The sequence below is a fragment of the Lepidochelys kempii genome, chromosome 7, assembly GCF_965140285.1.
Source record: "Lepidochelys kempii isolate rLepKem1 chromosome 7, rLepKem1.hap1, whole genome shotgun sequence".
NCBI lineage: Eukaryota > Metazoa > Chordata > Testudines > Cheloniidae > Lepidochelys > Lepidochelys kempii.
This window is the reverse complement of record NC_136386.1, coordinates 20,843,540-20,864,507: the sequence shown is the minus strand read 5'-3', so window position 1 is coordinate 20,864,507 and position 20,968 is coordinate 20,843,540. Positions and strand designations below refer to the sequence as shown.

Below are 20,968 nucleotides of genomic sequence, written 5' to 3'. Positions count from 1 at the left end.
CTTGGTGAATAAACAAAGGGCTTTCGGGTGTAGCACTGCCGCTACCGTGAGGAATGCGTATGGGTGCTAGGTTTGTATCATTTTTGGTGGTGCCCAGAACGGGTCCAAGCAGAACGGACTGGGCTGGGAGCTAGCACCCCGGTCCCCGTTCTTTGTGGGGGGAGGTGCCACGCTTCAGGGGGATGCGGGATCCAGGGCAGCCTGGGGATTTAGCAGGGGTCCTGGCGCTGGCAGCAGTGAGTGACTCAGCCCCAACCCTCCCCACTCCGCTCTGCTCCACTCTGCCGGCTCCCTGTGTTTCTCAGGGAAGGGTGCGGGTACTGGAAAGAGGCAGGGCAGGGGCTTGAGGGAAGGGGTGGAATGGGGATGGGGTGGGGGTGTAGCAGGGACAGGAAGATGCAGGGCGGAGCTGCTGCTGTGGCCAAGCCCCCCCTAGCCCCTCAGACCACCCTGGACTCCGCGTCCCCTTGAAACACCGGGCCCCCAAAGCACGGGGCCCGGGGCGGTTGCCCCAGTCCATCCTATGGACGGGATGGCTCTGAAAATATAAGCCCCAACATTGGTGGAGCTGGGCCCATGTTCCTGAATATTGGTGGAGCACGGGCACCATGGGCCCAAATAACTCACTGCCTACATGAATGCTTTATAAGTGCTGATGGATGGACTGGTGAAGGGATAGGAAGATAAATGGTCGGGTGCCTCTCCCCAGCACTAAATTCTTGTACAGATTGAAAAATGAAAAGTAATTACCACTCAGATCAAATTCTTTCAAAAGTCAAACCTGGCTAGCCCAACAGCGGATATTTGTTTTTAGGGTTGGTCTTTGTGGTTTTTATTAGCAATGCATTGTTCCCCAGGGTCAGGAGCAGGAAGGGAGGAAGAAAGGAAGAACAGCAGATCTTCTTGAGCTTCCACTGTTAAAACAAACTATGTAAAACCTACGGGGGAGCACTTAATTCCAAGAACATGAACATTGTCAGCACGGTGTCTTCAATAAGTTCCTCCTTGCTTTGAAAAATGCATTAGCCACTGGTTTTAATTATTTATTGGCCTGCTGGGCCACCCTACTGTAATAAAGCTGTGGCATTAGGATGTGATGTGATATGTTTAGGTAGAGAGCGCCTTATGTCTCCGGTGACGGATATGATGATGCTGAGTTTGTTCCTCTTTCAGAGTTTGAGGCAAACAAGTTTCAGGGGGGTAGCCGTGTTAGTCTGTATCAGCAAAAACAATGAGGAGTCCTTGTGGCACCTTAGAAACTAACCAGTTTATTTGGCCATAAGCTTCCGTGGGCTATAACCCACTTCATCAGATACATCTGAGGCAAACAAGTTGAGTTAATCTTGGGCAGGTGGTGACTGTTTTTATTCGTAATCGTGAAGTTTACACACTGAGGTTTATGGGCCCAATCCATCCGAGGTATCACTCAATTAACAAACACAGTGGAGAGGGCAGGATTTGGGCAATAATTATTTGGGCAATAATATTAGCACTAATAGCATCCCTGGACTTTGGGAGGCTTTTTTATCAGCCATTCCCCAGGTACTCATTTGGGGTGTCTCTGTTTGGGTCTGTCTCCTTCAGACAGAGCGCAACTGCCGCAGCTGTCTCTAGTTGGAGTTGTGAGACCTCAGCACCTCAGGTTTCTCAAGCTGGGCAGCCAAAATCAGAGTTTTAAAGAAATTGGGCCTCGTTGTCTTGTCAAAGGCCACACAACAAACGAGCGGGAGAGCCAGGAGTAGGACCCAGAAGTCTCAGTTTCACTACTTGTAAAGTGGCGCAAATACTTCCCGAGCTCCCCCTGAGGTTGGGAGCCTGGCTTAATGTTTGCGAAACACCTCGAGGTCCTCACCTGAAATGCCACGACACAAAAGCAGACTGATTATTACTTGTATTATTATGTCTAAGCCCCATTGATCTATATAGCCATAATTTAGTCACCATCCAACCAATTACAAATATGGTGTACATAACACCCACCAAAAAGCCTTGGTCATGGTGGTTGGAAAACCCCTTTGTGGGACAGAAAGTGTTTAAATGTTTAGAATATTTTGGTTCTGAGCTGTTGCTCTGAAGAGTCCTGCGCGGGCTCGTTTCCAGGCAGAAATAAACAAAACCTTTTTGAAGATGGCTTTATGGATGGATGAGAATAATAGAGGATGAATGGCAGGGAATTCCTGTGTGATATGAAATGCAAGCTGTAAATAAGAAGCAAAGGCATGTTCAGTTGCAGGTGGGTGGCTGGTCTTCCCACTCCATCCTACCTACATAGCACAATGTGCATGGAAGAATGTATTGAGAAAGCATGGCCTGGGTTTCCAATACTTCATTCACTAGATGGCAATGTTGCACAAAGTTTGAAAGTGAGGTCTAAATTGTGCTCCCACTGATATCCGTGAGTTTTGCTACTGATTTTAATAGGAGCAGAAGAGAGCCCCTTATGTATATCTGCCTCTCTGTTCCTGTGGATCAGCTATATAACTGAATGGGGCAGCCATCAGGTAAAGACTGGGGCTATGTCAGCTGTGTAATGTTCAGCTACAGCCATGGGACTGGCTTATTCTTGATTCCATGGCATATGGGTGAATATGCCTACAGGAGGCAGTTAGAGACGATAGGGTTTAAACAGTACCCTGACAACTGCTGCGGCAACTTGTGATACACTGTACTATAATGGCTTGTGTAATGTTCCGTGGCCTCCCACACACAGACACAGCTGGAATTCATGATCTGCAGTTCCAAAAACACAAACCGTTACTCTGTGTGAGTGGGAAATGATGAATACTTCCGCAGGTATAACATTCCAGGGTATTAGAGAAGAGTGGTGCACACACAATGGGTGTCAGATGGCCAGAATTAAAACATAGAAGTTCCTGACACCCAATCCAATATTGAGACAAAAAGACTGATGAATTTTGCCTTTTTCCCCTGTCGTCTCAATTCCCTTTCCCTTTAGTTCAATGCATCCACCTCTTCTGGACATGGGAATGGGTGACAGGGGATGGATCACTTGGTGATTTCCCGTTCTGTTCATTGTCTCTGAAGCACCTGGCATTGGCCACTGTTGGAAGACAGGATACTGGGCTAGATGGACCTTTGGTCTCACCCGTTATGGCTGTTTTTATGACAGAATTTGAAGATTTTCTATGATAATGAATATTATAGAGAAGGCATATTAGGATCTTCTATTTTTCCTGTCCCATGCTGCAAGAACAAAGGGACATTCAATTAAATTGCAAGGTGGCAAATTCAAAACAGCTAAAAGAAAATACATGTCATCCAGCACATAATAAATTGTCATCTTAATTAGTGGAGGGTTTTAAATAAAGTTCTCAGTTACACTATAAAGCAAATGTTATATAACTTTGTAAAGAAGCAGAACTGGGTAAAGATTTCAGTACTTTAGTCTGAGGGCCCTTTTCAAACCTGTTTTGGATATTTTAAAAAATTCTGAAATATGAAAAGATTTAAAAAATATATACACTGAATGACTGCAATTGCACGTACCAGTTGGGTAATCACTCGCATCCATGGCAAGTGCCCATGCAGATTACGCATTAACTTGCATTGCATGCACATTTTTGTGCTTGCAGTTTTAAAAGTGTGAGCCTCAAAAGCAAAACAAGACAGCCTCATCTGCATGCCGATATATATTTTTTTTCTATCCATGACTAGTTTAGGTTGTTCATTATAATGGGATGGGTGCATGATCTGGAAAGCCACTGTGGCCGATGTAGTACCTTTTTAAGTGAGAGGACAGAGTGTCCAGGTGGCTTTGTAGAATGAATAGGGATCAGTAGTCTCCTACCCATGTTGATTCCTCTAATATCCATGTTAATGAGGTTTGTGTAAGGCAGGGCTGCTGCATGTGCGGGTGACTTCCACTTGCAGATGCAGACTTTCCAAGTGTCATGGGGTATGTCTATACTGCAGCGTCCCAGCCCAGGTAGACAGACTCAAGCTAGGACACTACAAATAGCAACATGTATGTTGCAGCTTGGGTTAGAGCTCAGGCTTTCAATCCTAGAGATTCAGATGGGCCACAACGTCCATACTGCTATCCTTAGCATGCTAGCTTGAGTCCCATTAATGCCAGTGTTAACCGGGCTTGGAGGCTCACTGCCAGCTGCAGTGTAGACATGCCCATAGGTTTGTGTTCCTTCTCTTTTCCCTTTCCTTTTTGGCCTTGTGCTCTGCCCCTTCCAGAGCCCAGCTATGCAGTGATATATTGCTCTGGGGAAAACAGTAGTTCAGTGTCAACTGAACGACTGCTAGTTTGGCACATTTCTTCTTCTTTTACAAATAAGAATTTGAGTAGTTGCTGTGTGGTTTGATGGGTTGGGCAGATCAGGGCCCTTCTGTCCTCACATCCTTCCCTGTGACCCATCCATTCTTCATGTCTTTCCCTGTGTCCCCACCTCTTCCTGCCACATTTCTTTGGATTCCTTTTCATCATTGTCTTGTTTCCCTGCACCCCCCTGCTTATTCCCACCCATTTCCACTTCTAACAGGCTGGAGTCCTGTGGAAAAAATAGTAAGTGATTATATAATTAAAGACTGTATTGTCATGCTGTCACATTCTGGGGAGCAATCCAGACCAGTGAGGGGTTGTCAGATCCTGCTACATTAGGTGCCATGCAGTACAATTGATTTCAGGATCAGCGGAAAAGCCAGGAGAGAGGACAGGAAGAAGATAGGAGCAGAAAGGAGCACATAAGGGAGGGGAAGATAGAGTACAATCTCACATGTATCTAGCGTGACCAGACAGCAAATGTGAAACATTGCGAAAGGGGTGGGGAGTAATAGGAGCCCATATAAGAAAAAGACCCAAAAATCGGGACATCTGGTCATCCTACATGTACCAGGTTTGAGTCCTTACTGGTGCAGCAATGATGGTCAAGTGTGCTCAATGGAATTTCAAGATCTGGTGTCACGGCAACAATCCTTCCAATGCAGCTGCAGTGATGGTAAAATAAAGGTTCTTCTTTTATTGTCCCCCAAAGTCTCTTTTTAAGGGTCCCAAACAGGCAATGGGTGGGATAATTCATGCCCTCATTTCATCCACCAATTAGGCTTAATTTCTAACACACCAATATTGGTTCATTAATTTCCTATCCTCTATTCCTCTTGTTTACCACTCATAATCTTAACACAGTCCTTGAATGATATCAGTAAACCCTTTCTGTTTAAATGAATTCCGTCTTTCTGTCTCCTTCTCACATGTTTTCTTAAACAGTTTTATATAACAAATCATGTGAAAATTTGTGAACCGTAACCACTTTCCATCAATTAAATTAGACCTGCTATGCCCCAATTATTACAACAGGCCCCAGTATGTGGATGTTTATTAGACTGCCCCACTGTAAATATACGCTTGTCTTATGTACCAGCTCTCCATCATCTTTATTTTCTCTCTTTTTTTTCAACATCTTTCTTAAGCCCCACCTAGTGTTTACCAACTCCTGGTCTATTTGGTTAATTAGAAGCAATAATATGGTCCCTGCTAGCTGCTGATGTACAGGACTGTATTTATAAACCAGTTTCCATATTAGTTTGACATCAGGAAAACTTTGCTGTTTAATATTTAAACAAAACCTTTCATGCAGAAGCATGGGGATGGGCTAGATAATCTAACAGATTTCTCACCTTCAATTTCTATAATGCATTAACAGTAAAATTCTTTTCAGAGCAGCAGCCGTGTTAGTCTGTATTCGCAAAAAGAAAAGGAGTACTTGTGGCACCTTAGAGACTAACAAATTTATTTGAGCATAAGCTTTCGTGAGCTACAGCTCACTTCATCGGATGCATTCAGTGGATGCTGTAGCTCACGAAAGCTTATGCTCAAATAAATTTGTTAGTCTCTAAGGTGCCACAAGTACTCCTTTTCTTTTTAGTAAAATTCTTATTATTAAGCCACCTTTAAAGTGGGACAGAAAATGATTTTCAAGCTCTTAACAGGCACAGATTCACAGATGTTGCCCATTTCCTCTGTCTGATGGACTCAGCTTTCATCCGTTAGGTGCCACAGATGTTACAGGCTCAGATGCTCCAGTTCTAAAGGCAGATAATCAGCTTCTTGTTTGCTTTTATGAAAAAGATTGTTTATTATTTAGAGTCAGGCCTAGAATCTACCCTGTGCGACATTTTGTATCTTGCCTTTGTTCCATGACCACAAACAACCCTGAAATTGTGATTCACGCTCAACATATTGCTTGTCACATTGATGTTTTCCGACAGCATCCCAGAGCCATCGCCTACAGAAGCTGGAATTAGTCACTGATCCTGTGCTGTAATGCATCAAGTTGTATTCATTTCTGTTTTCACTTGATCCTTGTGTGTTCACAATGTCATGTGTTGTCCAGGATTAAAGGAACATGCTACCAGCTAGAGTTTGGGCCCAAGGTTTAGTCTCTTTAACAAAAGTGTTTTACAAAACCTACTATGACAAGAAAAGCATTTGTGAATGTTTTTAAAATGTCAAGGATAAAATGGAGGGGCAGTTTTAGGGGGCAGTGAGGTGGTGTGAATCCAAATAAAAGATTTGTGCTATTGCATGAAAACCAGAAAGTGAAACTGACTCCGGAGGCCTACATTTTCCAATAAGTGCGTACCTGGTTAAAGTGCACTAATCAGGTTGTACATACATGTACATCTGGGATATTCACATCTCAGTTAGGAATGTGAAAAAGTATGCATGGTGCCCTTATGTATTTGTCTCTGAGAATTTGGACCAAACTTTCTATAAATACAAGTGAAACTTAACCAGTCTAGGTTGATAGTCTCAGCCTAATGAAATAAGGGAACCACCAGCATATTAATACTTTAGATTTTGAAAATTCAGTTTGAGTAGTCTATAGTGTTATGAGTTTTTTGTTGATAGTGCCCATTTAAGTATCCCCCAAGTTAAAATGTAGCTTGAATCTGGGGTTTCTAAATGCTCGGCATGCAGGGGACATTGAGAGATTTCTTTTCTCATGCTCTGCTTCTCCTGTTAATTCTAATTACCAAGGGATCTTCATAGAATAACTTAAGAGATCATTAGCTAATATGTGCATAATTTAATCTTTAATATTTTCTCCCTGTTAAGTATGTGATCAGTATGAATTCCTTGGGAGGTCGTTATCACAGCTTTGATCTTAATGAAGTGACTGGCTATTCATGTGTACATTTAGATTAAAGAACACAGTTGTAATTCCATGGAACATAAGAACTGCCTAAGGTACACTTTGTGCTAAAGGACAGATTGAGTGCATGCAAAAATGATGGGCCAGATCCTGGGGAGCATCTGATACACACAGCACAGGCTGCGTGTGCAGTGATGGCTTAAAACTCTGTTATTAGATTTGGAGAATTTTGGAATTATTCTTAAGAATGCCTCTACCTGCAAATATACTACCTCATTTGCCTTGATAGTAGAACTTGAACAAAGCTTCAATCTTATCAAAGTCCAGCCTCAAGAACCACTTCTGCTGCGATGCCCACAAGAAATCAGCCGACGACAGATGGCTAGGTAGAGCAGCCGTTATGGATAGCTGACATTATTCAGAATCATTAAACTGTACAATAGCTAACTTGTGTAACTACCTGATCTTATCGTTACTGGAGCTGGCTGCAGACTTTTTGGTGAAACATTTTTTCAATGGAAAATGCCAGTTTGTTGGGAGAGCTTTTTTCAGGTGCAGGATGGAATTTCTGGTAAAGAGATGGCCCTACCCCAGGATAGCCTGGTGGCTAGAGACTAGGCGGGGCTGTGGGGGACACAAGTTCAAGTCCCCGCTGGGCCTGACTCAGATCAGGGACTTAGAGCTGACCATGGGCCCTAATCACTGGCCTGTTGGCTATTCTGGGGTGGGTTTCTCTCTCTCGGTGACCAGATAGTCTCTCCAAGACCTGCCCAACCAAAGTTTTGTTAAAGAAGTGCTTTGCCTGATTTGGAGCAAGGATTTGAATGCGGGTCCTCCCCATGCCAGGTGAGTGCCCTAGTCCCCAGGCCATTGGATATTCTCTTGCTTTCTCTTTTTTTCATGAACATTGTCAAAAAGTCTTGGTTTTATTCCACATTGGAACCAGAATGAATGTTGAAACCTTTATAGGATCGTAGGACTGGAAGGGACCTTGTGAGATCATCTAGTCCAGTGGTTTTCAAAGTTTTTTTCTGGTGACCCAGTTGAAGAAAATTGTTGATGCCCACCAACCCAACGGAGCTGGGGATGGGGGGCTTGGGGTGTCGGAGGGGCTCAGGGCTGGGGCAGAGGGTTGGGGAGTGGGGGTGAGGGCCGAGGGGTGGGGCCAGGAATGAGCGGTTCAGGGTGTAGGAGGGGACTCTGGGCTGGGGCAGGGGGTTGGGGTGCAGGAGGGGGTGAGGGCTCTGGGCTGGGGGTGCAGGCTCTGGGCTGGGGCCAGGAATGAGAGATTTGGGGTGCAGAGGGGGGTCCGGGTTTGTGGGGCCTCAGGGCTGGGGCAGGGGGTTGAGGTGCAGGAGGGGGTCAGGGCTCTGGGCTGGGGATGAGGGGTTTGGGGGCCAGGAAGGGGCTGTGGGTTGGGGGGGCTCAGGGCTGGGGCAGGGGTTTTGGGGCATGGGGTTGGGGTGCAGGCTTACCTCGCATGGCTCCCAGTCGGGCTTCCTGCCTGTCCTGGTATTGAGGACCATGCTGCACCCCAGAAGTGGTCAGCAGCAGGTCCAGCTCCTAGGCAGAGGCACACAAGTGGCTTCACGCGGCTCTCACTCGCAGGTACGCCCCCCCCCCAGCTCCCATTGGCTGGGAACTGGCCAATGGGAGTGCAGAGACGGTGTTTGGGGTGGGGGCAGTGCATGGAGTCCCATGGCCTCCCCGCATAGAAGCCAAACCTGCTGCTGGCTGTTTCCAGGGCGCAGCACAGTGTTAGAAGAGTTAGGGACTAGCCTGCCTCAGCCGGGCAGCATCGCTGACGGGACTTTTAACAGCCTGGTCAGCAGTGCTAATCAGAGCAGCTGCAACCCAGTGCCTGATATTCCGTGACCCAGTATTGGGTCGCGACCCACAGTTTGAAAACCACTGATCTAGTCCACTGACTCTCAACCTTTCCAGACTACTGTACCCTTTTCAGGAGTCTGATTTGTCTTGTGTATCTCAAGTTTCACCTCACTTCAAAACTACTTGCTTACAAAATCAGACATAAAAATACAAACATGTCACTGCACACTTTCTGAAAAAATTGTTTACTTTCTCATATTTACCATATAATTATAAAATAAGTCAATTGGAATGTAAATGTACTTACATTTCAGTGTATAGTACGTAGAGCAATATAAACAAGTCATTGTCTGTATGAAATTTTAGTTTGTACTGACTTAGCTAGTGCTTTTTATGTAGCCTGTTGTAAAACTAGGCAAATATCTAGATGAGTTGATGTACCTGCAGGGATACATGTACCCACTGTTCCCTCTAAGCTGTGTGCATATGCGCGCACACAGATCCTAAACCCTGCACACACGGCGAAACACCGTGCGCACAAAAATTTACACAGAAGCACAGCAATTTGCACAGAAGAAATTTTTTGCGCACACAGACGGTCAAAAATCAGAGGGAACATTGCATGTACCCCTGGTTGAGAACCTCTGATCTAGTCCAGTCCCCTGTTCTCATGGAAGGACTAATTATTATCTAGACCATCCCTGACAGGTGTTTGTCTAACCTGCTCTTAAAAATCTCCAGTGATGGAGATTCCACAACCTCCCTGGGCAATTTATTTCCAGTGCTCAACCATCCTGACAAGAAGATTTTCATGAAACAGAATTATTGTTTTCCAGCCAGTCCTAACCATTAGCCTCTTCCTTCTCCTATTGTTTGTAATCATTGTTTGTTGCATCTTCATTGTGATAAGTCTGATAAAACCTGCATTTCATCCCTACAATCAGCACTCAGCACCCTGTGTCAAGGTGAATAAAACATCTGACTATATCACCCAGAACATATTTTGCCATGATACAATGGCCTTTGTCTTACTAAGTGCTTATACAGTGCTCAGCACAATGAGACCGTGCTTCTGAGCGGAGTGCTTTGGCTACTATTGTAACATCTGGGAAAATTATGTGTCACTGCCCTCTCTTATTGCTAGTCCTCTAATGGATAACAGCCTACTATTGTTACTGGCTAATAGAGTTACTCCTGTAGTTTTAAGGGGCAGAGGTCTGCAATGTGGATCTTATCGTCTTAGGTTAGAATCCTGCTGATGACCCATGCTGATGGTCATTACAACACAAATAATAATACAGTTACTAACTATAACCCCAAACAAGAACCTCATTGGAATTTGGGAATGTTCAAATACAGATCCAAACTTCACCTCTTGGACCTCTCACGATAATGGATTGAAAAAAACCCTGGATCCAAAATCTTGATCTGCCTCTGAGCTTTGTGGCTTTGGTCCCTTGTGTGCTTCATGTAGTGCAAAATGTATTAGCAGCTACCAGCTGCAATGGGCCTCAGCAGGAACCTTTCCCCTTACAACTCTCTGAGGAAAAGGCCATTGTATCATGGCAAAATATGTTCTGGGTGATATAGTCAGATGTTTTATTCACCTTGACACAGGGGTGCTGAGTGCTGATTGTAGGGAGGAAGTGTAGGTTTTATCAGACTTATCACACTGACTAAAGGTTACCCAGCTTTCCAGCCACAGACAAGCCCATTCCATTGTTCCTCCCCTCACGTTATTTGGGGCTACGTTCTATGGGAAGCACAAGTGAATTCTATATTTCTATAGCGTCTCTGAAGAGAGGTGGCAAACTAAGAGCTAGCAAAATCCTCTTGAGGTTCATGGGGAGGAAATGAGAGAAAGCTATCCAGCACTTGCATTTTGTTCATTTAGAAGAGTTGAAATGAGGCGACACAACAGGGAATGAGGAGGAGGGGCAATCTGAATGACAGTTATCATTTCAGTCTGGTCAGTTCTTGCAGTTTTACTATGAGTCTCATGATATTTGGTGTCTTTCTTAAAGCCCCAGCTCCTGGAATCATGTTATTTTGTAAGAATCTCATCTTTCATTTAAGAAAAGTTTCTAACCCTTTGATTGCAGAGAAAAGCTAGAAAACATTACTTCTCAATGGCATCAAACCCAGAAGAACTCACATATTGTTTGTTTTTATTTACAGTTTCATGATTTTTAAACCAATTTCACGAATTTTTGAGGTCTGACTCTAGAATTTTGGCCGCTTGGGGTTGGTTGCACTGTGGTTTAGCCTGCTAATCTCAACTTTTCTTTTGGAGGGCAAGAAGCAACATGGGAAAATGAACTGGTAGATGCTGTATTAAGCCTTTAGAATAGCATTTTAGTAGCTCAGTGTAGAACAAGAAATTACTGAGGAAGAGAGGCTTTGAAGAAACAGAGAGAACAAAGACTGCACAGAGAGAGGGAGAACACATGTCAGAGTAGGGGAGAGAAGGAGAGAGACCAGAAGTGGGTGGAAATCAGAGTTGTAAAGATGAGAACATAAAGATGAGAGATACTGCCTGACACCTCTGCATTGTTAGTGGAGCTGTTGCAGCCATGCTGCTTTAGCGAAGGTTTATAATAAGTGGGGCTTGGCACTATTTTCGGAGGGTCAGTATTTTAACTATTGGTGCTTGTCATAAATGACACAGTCTCTTGCCATGCCTGGGACCTTCGATGCACTAAAAAATGTGTAAATTGCCTCTGACATTTATACAGCAGCAACAACAAAAATGTCACCTATGTAGTGTTATTATAACGGGAAAGCTATTTTAATGCAAGTCTGCGGGGACCTGCAATGATGCTATATTTGAGTGTGAAATTATATGGGAAAACCATTTCAATGCTAGTCTGTAAAGACAATGGCATTAAAAAGTAAGATTGCACATGGGGAAACTGTTCCCGTGCAATCTGTGGGGACCAATGGCATTAATATATGAGATATAGAGAAATTATTTCAGTGCAAACCTTCCGGGCCAAGTGACAATGGGATTGTAATGTCAGTTTACATGGAAAAATTATTTCAATGCAAGTCCGCAGAGACCTGCAACAATACAATTTGGGTGTGAGATTCCATGGGAAAACCATTTCTCTACCAATGAACTGAGGTTGAATAAGGTCATTAGATAGTGATGAGAAAATTATTTGAGGCAGAGAAGGTTACAATAGACATAGAACAGATCCTCAGCTGCACTGAGTTTTCACTCCGCACAGCTCAAGAGAGCCAGCGAGGAGGTTGGCTGTAAGACACCTTTCCAGTTCCCCTAAGGGCTGCTTTAGTTCTAGTGGGTGATTGCAGTGATCTCCTAGAGACTGCTCTGCTGGCTGAGGAACAGACAGAGTGCAATGCATTCTGTCCTGCCTGCCACTCCTACCTTAACTTGCCCCCTTCCCAATCTTCTGCTTGTGTGGAGGAGGTGAGGAATGCATGGCTCTCTCCTAGAAGTTCTCAGCTGTTGCTTTATAGCAGTTATTTGGGTGCTTTACTCTTTACAGCACAAAGCAACCAGAGCTGGGTTGAGGATTAAGTGCATAATTAGGGGAATTACTTTTTTTTATGCAATTTCCCTGGGTATGATAAGAGATGACCCAAAATGGAACTTTGGGTCCATCCTCACCCCCACACCTTGTGGAGATTTATATCCAGGCTTCATGATTTAAGGATATTGCTCCAGTGGGCCAAACCATAACCCTGGATTCAAACATATCCAATCTCTGGGAAAGTTTGGCCTCAGATCTAATAATCCTGGCTAAGTACTAACTCTGAAATGGGCCCAAACAAACACAAGTCCCTAGGGTAGCTGAGATTTGGATTCAGATCTGGATTTCAGAACCCACAATTCAGTTATTCAATTATATGATCTTGAAATAAGCTCTAGACTATTTATTTTAATAATTCATAACCAATGTCTTCTCTAATGTGACCTATAAGAGGCTAGTAAAGTCTGTGGATGCATCTAGTACCTGTTTTGTTAGTACAAAGATGGCAATTATCAGTGGCATTATAGTTTAAAGCAGTGGCTTTTCAACTGTGGTCTGTGGACCCCTGGGAGCCCTCAGACAGTCTAATATTTCCAAAGGGTTCTGCATCTCCAGTCGAAATTTTTTAGGGGTCTGCAAATGAAAAAAGGTTGAAAACCACTGATTTAAAGCATTATTGGCTTATTTACTACCATAGTTCAATTAAAGTACCACCACCCCACCTAAACTGATAGCACATCGTAATCCTGCTTTGCTCAGCACATCACTCATAGCCCCTGCAAGACTGAAGCTTGCTAAGAAATCTGTTCACAGAGATCCATTCGTCTGCCCTAATCAACACTGTCTCCCCCCATTGCAGAGATGGGCCTGAGCTGCAAAACCTACTTCTCAGCTGATTTACATTTCAGGGGATGACGCTCATTTTAGTCACAAAGTTACTACCTTCCAGGCAAATCTGATGTGCTCTCCTATTTATTGCTGAGTATTTACATCAAAAATAAGACTCACTGTGCTGATGTTGTAGAAGGAACTCTTTACTGAAGAGGAAGGAATCCCACAGCATTTTATGATTCCTGCATGAATAATTCTTTTTTGTCCCTCATTTTGGGACTTTGTTGTATATTGTCCCACATTGCAGCATGCCACTCCACCTACGATGGCCAGAAAGTTCAGAGCCAGGTTCAAATTTCAGGGATGTTCAGATCCCAGGGTCTATCTCTGCTTTCCAGTAGCTATTGATATTAAATCTGGGGACAGCAGTGTCAGCTAGTTTGCGTCTTGCTATAAAGAATAGCAGCAACAGGAAATGTCATGAGGCCAGTAGTCATGTCAACTGATTGCATTTTTTCTAGAGATTAAAACAAATTCCAATCTCTCTGCTTTACATTTCATCTGATTGATTTAAGACATGGCAGTATTCTCTTTCTGGCTTCAGGATCAGTGTGGAAATAGATTGGCAATGGAAACTGATGAACACTGGCAATAGGAGTCCAGATTCTGATCTCAATTGTATCTGAAGTTGCATTGATGCAGACTTGTTAGCTGTCCACATACCCAAATTTATTAAAGTCCTATTTCAGTGGGATTTTAAATTATTGTTTAAAAAAGTCATCTGCATATCATCACACTTGATTCTTTTGAGGGAATGAGCATCCTGAGGCCTAATATCTAACAAATGTCCCCTCTATGCTGCAGAACCCTCCCCCACTCTTGTATGGGGCAGCAAACAGCTGGGGGGAATCATATCACAGGGTTCCACCAGAATCATTCTGGCAAGGAACTAGGGGCAACTAGTGCGGACTAAGAGGCACCATAGAAGAAGCACCACTAAGAGGCCCCTTATTATGGATAGTCTTGGTCTTGGCCGGATTCACCAAGATCTTGGAGATTGAACACATTCTGGGGGCTGATGCCCTTGCTTCTTACCTTGTGGGAGAGGGAGCAAACCTGCTGTCCCAAAGGAAGACATTGGAAGAAACTGTATGCGGGGAACTGCAAAGAGTCCTTTCCACGAGATCTGAGCCATTGGGCCTCATTTTCATTTCCACCAAGACCAAATCTACACACAGAAATTGCACTGATTTAATGAACTCATTTCTCTAAGTTGATTTAATTATATTGATGCAACACCCTTTTGTGGACTTGCTTAAATAGGTTTCAGAGTGCCCTGCATTGACTTAGAGAATTAAACTAACAAACAAGTCACAGCTAATGATGACTAAGCAAAGGCTTGTTGAATGAGTAACTTCCTGACATAAGGCTCTGTTACTCTGTACCACAGCCAGGGATATAATCCAGATCTACCAGCTGCCATGCCTTCACTATAAATCCACCCATTTGTTGAAGCCAATGGAGTTACTCCAGATTTACACAGCAGTGATTGAGAGCAGAATTTGGCACCTTCCCTTTAGAATGTCCTGATTCACTGGTGTTTGATTTCTCAACCTTTACAGAGCATTAATATTAATATTTTACTCAAATTAAATAATTTAATTAAATAAAATAAATATTAATCTTTTAATTAAATCTTGATTTATTACCTAGTTAGTCCATTATTTTGCAAGTTGGAAACAGTATATAAAACCTTCTATTATTGCTGAAAAGAGCAAAAGAAGTGTGGGATCTATTATACTTGTTAGCCTATTAGGAGAGAACAAGACAAAATCAGCTTAAACTGTAGCAAGGTAATATGGGTTAAATGTTAAACCTTTCTGTTAGGACAATTAGACTATGGAGCAAGCTGCCAAGGGTGATTGTGGAATCTGTGTAATTGGAGATCAAAGATAGACGAGACACCTATATGGTAGAGAGGACTGTGGAATAAAGAAATCACTCCTGCTGTGCATGAAGCAGGGGTATAGACTAGATGACCCGCTTTGTTGTTATTATTTATTTGTATTACTGTGGCATCTAGAACTCCGAGTCATAGACCAGATGCTATACAAACACAGTACAAAAACCAGACATTCTTTTCAACCCAAATTATTCTATATCCATTCCTATTTAAAATAAAATATCTTTGGATTTCATAAAAAAGGAATTGCTGCCAACTTTCCCTCAAAATGCATGAATCTGATAGGTTTTCAGGATGCTGAATGGTTTATCCTTTGGTGCTAATGCACCACCATACAGTCTCCAGCAGTGTTTCTCAACCTTTTTGATACCAGAGACTGGCTTGTTGCTGCCCTAAAGCATGTCAGGAAAATCTCAGGAACTAGTGCCGGTCCACAGACTGGTTGTTGAGAAACACTGGTCTACAGCACACACACAAACCCTGCAGTCCTTTGTGCTTTTCAGACTTGGATTCCTTCTAATTTTCCAACTATGCGGCAAAGAATTTGGCCAGATGATCTGAGACTAATCAGAATGGTCTCTTCAGATTAGGCTTCTGATATTTACTGAATACCCCCACACTGGCCATCACACAGAAGTCAGACAGGCCCAATCTTTCTTTTAAAAAATGTATCTTTTTTCAAAGATAGCACTGTGACAGAGCTTTAGGCTAATTGACGAGTGAAAATGTGTCCACAGCTATGGACAAAACATCACACAGGCAATTTTCAGTGCAAAAGAAACAAAATTCTGCATCCATCAGACACTGCTGCCTCTCATGAGGCTATGTTCATGGAGACATACCAAACCACCATCTTAGCTGGGGTTTGTTTGTAGGAGAAAGTCTTCAGAGTTTTTTTTTTTTTTTTTGGCAAGATAATATAACAAGCTAGACCCAAAAGCACACAATGCTTGAACATCATGCTGAGCTTCCACAAAGTAAAATTAATGCCACCTTCTTAAAGCCATGCACATCTTCTCTAACTCCCTTCATGACAGCTGATTGGCACCAATATCCCATCTACAGTTTACAATACCATTTTATAAACCTGACAAGGGTCACAGCTCCAGTGTGTCAACTCATGAGGTATCTGATCTTTGCTGTCCTGAGGGTCTCCTGACTGGTCCCAGACCCCTCACACTGGCAAGTTACAAATTCTCCAACTTCGTCTATGCGGGGTCTCATGGAAAATGACATTTTGGGGGGATCATCTGGTGATAGTTTCAACATGAGAAGAGCATTGATGGGTTCTTTTAGAGGGTAAACAAGGTTACATTCAAGGCAGTGGTTTCCTGTCTTGTTTTGATTAGATCTTCTTTTGATTAGCAAAGGCCAGCCCCCAGAGTCGCTTTATGCCATGCCTGGCAGTTGCTACCATTTCTGTTCTGAGTCTCCCTCCCATCCTTGTGTATATGCTCTTTGAGTCCCTTCTTGTCTCATTTTTTCTTTTCCTATGTATTTTTATCTACTTTTTTCTTCTTCTTTGTCTTTACCCTTGTTCTTTGATGACCCTCTCCCTGTTCCTTTACTCATCATAAAGCTATGTGCTGCTTGGCTTGGGGAAGGTCATCCAGTGGCTGCTGCATGGGGCCGGATTGAGTGAACTCTCCTGCCTGATGTGATTACAGTGGGAGCAGAGACTCTTGAGCCCCCATGGTATTCCCTGACCATGCAGCTCTGTACCTTTGAACAGCTCCTGCTGCCAACTGCAGTGCTCATGGGAGCAGGGAGGATGGTAGGTAGCTTTCAAGGAATCCAGTACAGCTTAACTCACAGGAGTATGTTTACCCTAAGGGCTAGGAAGGATCTAGGGTCATGCAGCTGTCTCTCTACCCCATTTATGCCCCATGTGACATCACCTCCTCCAGTAAGGTGACCAGATAGCAAGTGTGGAAAATTGGGACACTTTTTTTTTCCGGGGGATGGGGGTGGTGACATTGTCTTTTATAGGCAACTAAGCCTCTAATATCGGGACGGTCACAATAATATCAGAACTTCCAGTCACCTTATCCACTACCAAACACAGACAAAGTCCCTCTTTGTGGGACAACAAAAGGGATGGGGGAGAGTGAAGGGAATTGCCTGGGAGGCAGGGAGCTCCAAGTTCAGCATCTGAGACTGAGAAGCTCTATTGTTGCTTCTGCATGTGATGTTGTCCAGTTATTAGAGCCAAGGACTGGCCGTCAGGAGTGCTGGGTTCTATTCTCTGCTCTGCCAATGACTCATGAGCCCTTAGCTTGAATCACTTCACCTCTATGTGCCTTCATTTCCCCTTCTCTAAAAACAAAGATATTAATAATGAATTCCATGATTGTGAAGCATTTTGATGGCATTGGATGAAAGGTGCAATATTAGCATAAAGTGTTCTGATCATTATTATCCACTCAGTGAACACATTCAGGAGAGGCCTAAAAATGTTTACTTAAACCAGCAACACTTCGCCTGATTATTTAATCAGCCACGAATAAACCCACTTGACGCTAGAACAAAAATACTTGGGCCTGGTGCCCGAGTCATTAAAGGTCACAGCAAGGACAGATGGAGCCTCTCTCTCCAGCAGGGTCAAAGCTAGCATATAAACTGATTAATCCCTCTGACAGCCAGGTGGCAGACCTACATAAGAAACCCAGATGCTGGCACATCACAGCTTTTCGAAACCCTAAAAGACAGGTCAAATTGTCATAGGCAGTAGGGAAGGGTCTATAAGCTAGTCCAGAAATAGCTCAACCACTGGACGATACAGGGGGCTGCATTCAGATGAGTCTGTAGGTTCAAAGTACGTTCCCTAGCTCTTTCATAATCTGAACAATCTTGTAAGAGAGAGACCTTCCCATAGACCCATAGATATCTGCACCCAAACACACTGGCTCCCCCCGGTTGGGTTCATCCTGTGACCCTCAGGCCAGGCGGTGAGGATGACTGATGGTTTGAGAACCACTGGGCTAAATTATGCCACATAAGAGGCAGAGCTGGGCTGGTCGGGAGTTGGAGTTTGCTATCGGAGCAGCAGTACCTATGCGAAGCCTTCTAGGTGCTGGGGAAAGTGAAGTAATTCTTACCACACTTAGCCCTGGTCTACACTAGGACTTTAGGTCGAATTTAGCAGCATTAAATTGATGTAAACCTGCACCTGTCCACACGATGAAGCCCTTTATTTCGACTTAAAGGGCTCTTAAAATCGATTTCCTTACTCCACCCCTGACAAGTGGATTAGCGCTTAAATCGGCCTTGCCGGCTTGAATTTGGGGTACTGTGGACACAATTCGACGGTAACTTTTGAATCTCATTTCCTGTTTGGCCAGCGTGGCAAGCTGCAGGTGACCATGCAGAGCTCATCAGCAGAGGTGACCATGATGGAGTCCCAGAATCACAAAAGAGCTCCAGCATGGACCGAACGGGAGGTACGGGATCTGATCGCTGTTTGGGGAGAGGAATCCGTGCTATCAGAACTCCGTTCCAGTTTTCGAAATGCCAAAACCTTTGTCAAAATCTCCCAGGGCATGAAGGACAGAGGCCATAACAGGGACCCGAAGCAGTGCCGCGTGAAACTGAAGGAGCTGACGCAAGCCTACCAGAAAACCAGAGAGGCGAACGGCCGCTCCGGGTCAGAGCCCCAAACATGCCGCTTCTATGATGAGCTGCATGCCATTTTAGGGGGTTCAGCCACCACTACCCCAGCCGTGTTGTTTGACTCCTTCAATGGAGATGGAGGCAATATGGAAGCAGGTTTTGGGGACGAAGAAGATGAGGAGGAGGAGGAGGTTGTAGGTAGCTCACAGCAAGCAAGCGGAGAAACCGGTTTTCCCGACAGCCAGGAACTGTTTCTCACCCTGGACCTGGAGCCAGTACCCCCCGAACCCACCCAAGGCTGCCTCCTGGACCCAGCAGGCGGAGAAGGGACCTCTGGTGAGTGTACCTTTTAAAATACTATACATGGTTTAAAAGCAAGCATGTGAAAGGATTACTTTGCCCTGGCATTCATGGTTCTCCTGGATGTACTCCCAAAGCCTTTGCAAAAGGTTTCTGGGGAGGGCAGCCTTATTGCATCCTTCATGGTAGGACGCTTTACCAGTCCAGGCCAGTAACACGTACTCGGGAATCATTGTAGAACAAAGCATTGCAGTGTATGTTTGCTGGCATTCAAACAACATCCATTTTTTATCTCTCTGTGTTATCCTCAGGAGAGTGAGATATAATTCATGGTCACCTGGTTGAAATAGAGTGCTTTTCTTCAGGGGACACTCAGAGGAGCCCATTCCTGCTGGGCTGTTTGCCTGTGGCTAAACAGAAATGTTCCCCGCTGTTAGCCACGGGGAGAGGGGAGGGTTGAGGGGGTAGCAACGCGGTGGGGGGAGGCAAAATGCGACCTTGTAACGAAAGCACATGTGCTATGTATGTAATGTTAACAGCAAGGTTTACCCTGAAAGAGTGTAGCCACTGTTTTATAAAATGTGTCTTTTTAAATACCGCTGTCCCTTTTTTTTTCTCCACCAGCTGCATGTGTTTCAATGATCACAGGATCTTCTCCTTCCCAGAGGCTAGTGAAGCTTAGAAAGAAAAAAAAACGCACTCGCGATGAAATGTTCTCCGAGCTCATGCTGTCCTCCCACACTGACAGAGCACAGACGAATGCGTGGAGGCAAATAATGTCAGAGTGCAGGAAAGCACAAAATGACCGGGAGGAGAGGTGGCGGGCTGAAGAGAGTAAGTGGCGGGCTGAAGAGAGTAAGTGGCAGGCTGAAGAGAGGGCTGAAGCTCAAATGTGGCGGCAGCGTGATGAGAGGAGGCAGGATTCAATGCTGAGGCTGCTGGAGGACCAAACCAGTATGCTCCAGTGTATGGTTGAGCTGCAGCAAAGGCAGATGGAGCACAGACTGCCACTGCAGCCCCTCTGTAACCAACCGCCCTCCTCCCCAAGTTCCATAGCCTCCACACCCAGATGCCCAAGAACGCGGTGGGGGGGCCTCCGGCCCACCAGCCACTCCACCACAGAGGATTGCCCAAAAAAAAGAAGGCTGTCATTCAATAAATTTTAAAGTTGTAAACTTTTAAAGTGCTGTGCTTAAAGTGCTGTGTGGCATTTTCCTTCCCTCCTCCACCACCCCTCCTGGGCTACCTTGGTAGTCATCCCCCTATTTGTGTGATGAATGAATAAAGAATGCATGAATGTGAAGCAACAATGACTTTATTGCCTCCGCAAGCGGTGATTGAAGGGAGGAGGGGCGGGTGGTTAGCTTACAGGGAAGTAGAGTGAACCAAGGGGCAGGGTGTTTCATCAAGGAGAAACAAACAGAACTTTCACACCGTAGCCTGTCCAGTCATGAAACTGGTTTTCAAAGCTTCTCTGATGCGTACCGCGCCCTCCTATGCTCTTCTAACCGCCCTGGTGTCTGGCTGCACGTAACCAGCAGCCAGGCGATTTGCCTCAACCTCCCACCCCGCCATAAACGTCTCCCCCTTACTCTCACAGATATTGTGGAGCACACAGCAAGCAGTAATAACAGTGGGAATATTGGTTTCACTGAGGTCTAAGCGAGTCAGTAAACTGCGCCAGCGCGCCTTTAAACGTCCAAATGCACATTACCACCATTCTACACTTGCTCAGCCTGTAGTTGAACAGCTCCTGACTACTGTCCAGGCTGCCTGTGTACGGCTTCATGAGCCATGGCATTAAGGGGTAGGCT

The 20,968-nt window shown here is 44.5% G+C and overlaps 1 protein-coding gene across 2 annotated transcripts in view; it reads left to right on the top strand.

Annotated features, from left to right (window-relative positions):
• LSM3 (LSM3 homolog, U6 small nuclear RNA and mRNA degradation associated) overlaps window positions 1–20,435 on the top strand; it is a 46,842-nt gene extending 26,407 nt beyond the window's left edge. For both annotated transcript variants that reach the window (XM_073351305.2, XM_073351302.2), the window contains exons 4-5: window positions 18,587–19,190; window positions 19,779–20,435. In XM_073351305.2, the coding sequence (XP_073207406.1) occupies window positions 18,608–19,190; window positions 19,779–20,320 (1,125 nt within the window). In that variant the 5' untranslated portion in view covers window positions 18,587–18,607 and the 3' untranslated portion in view covers window positions 20,321–20,435. The remainder of the gene's footprint in view (window positions 1–18,586; window positions 19,191–19,778) is intronic.
• Window positions 20,436–20,968: the final 533 nt, after the last annotated feature.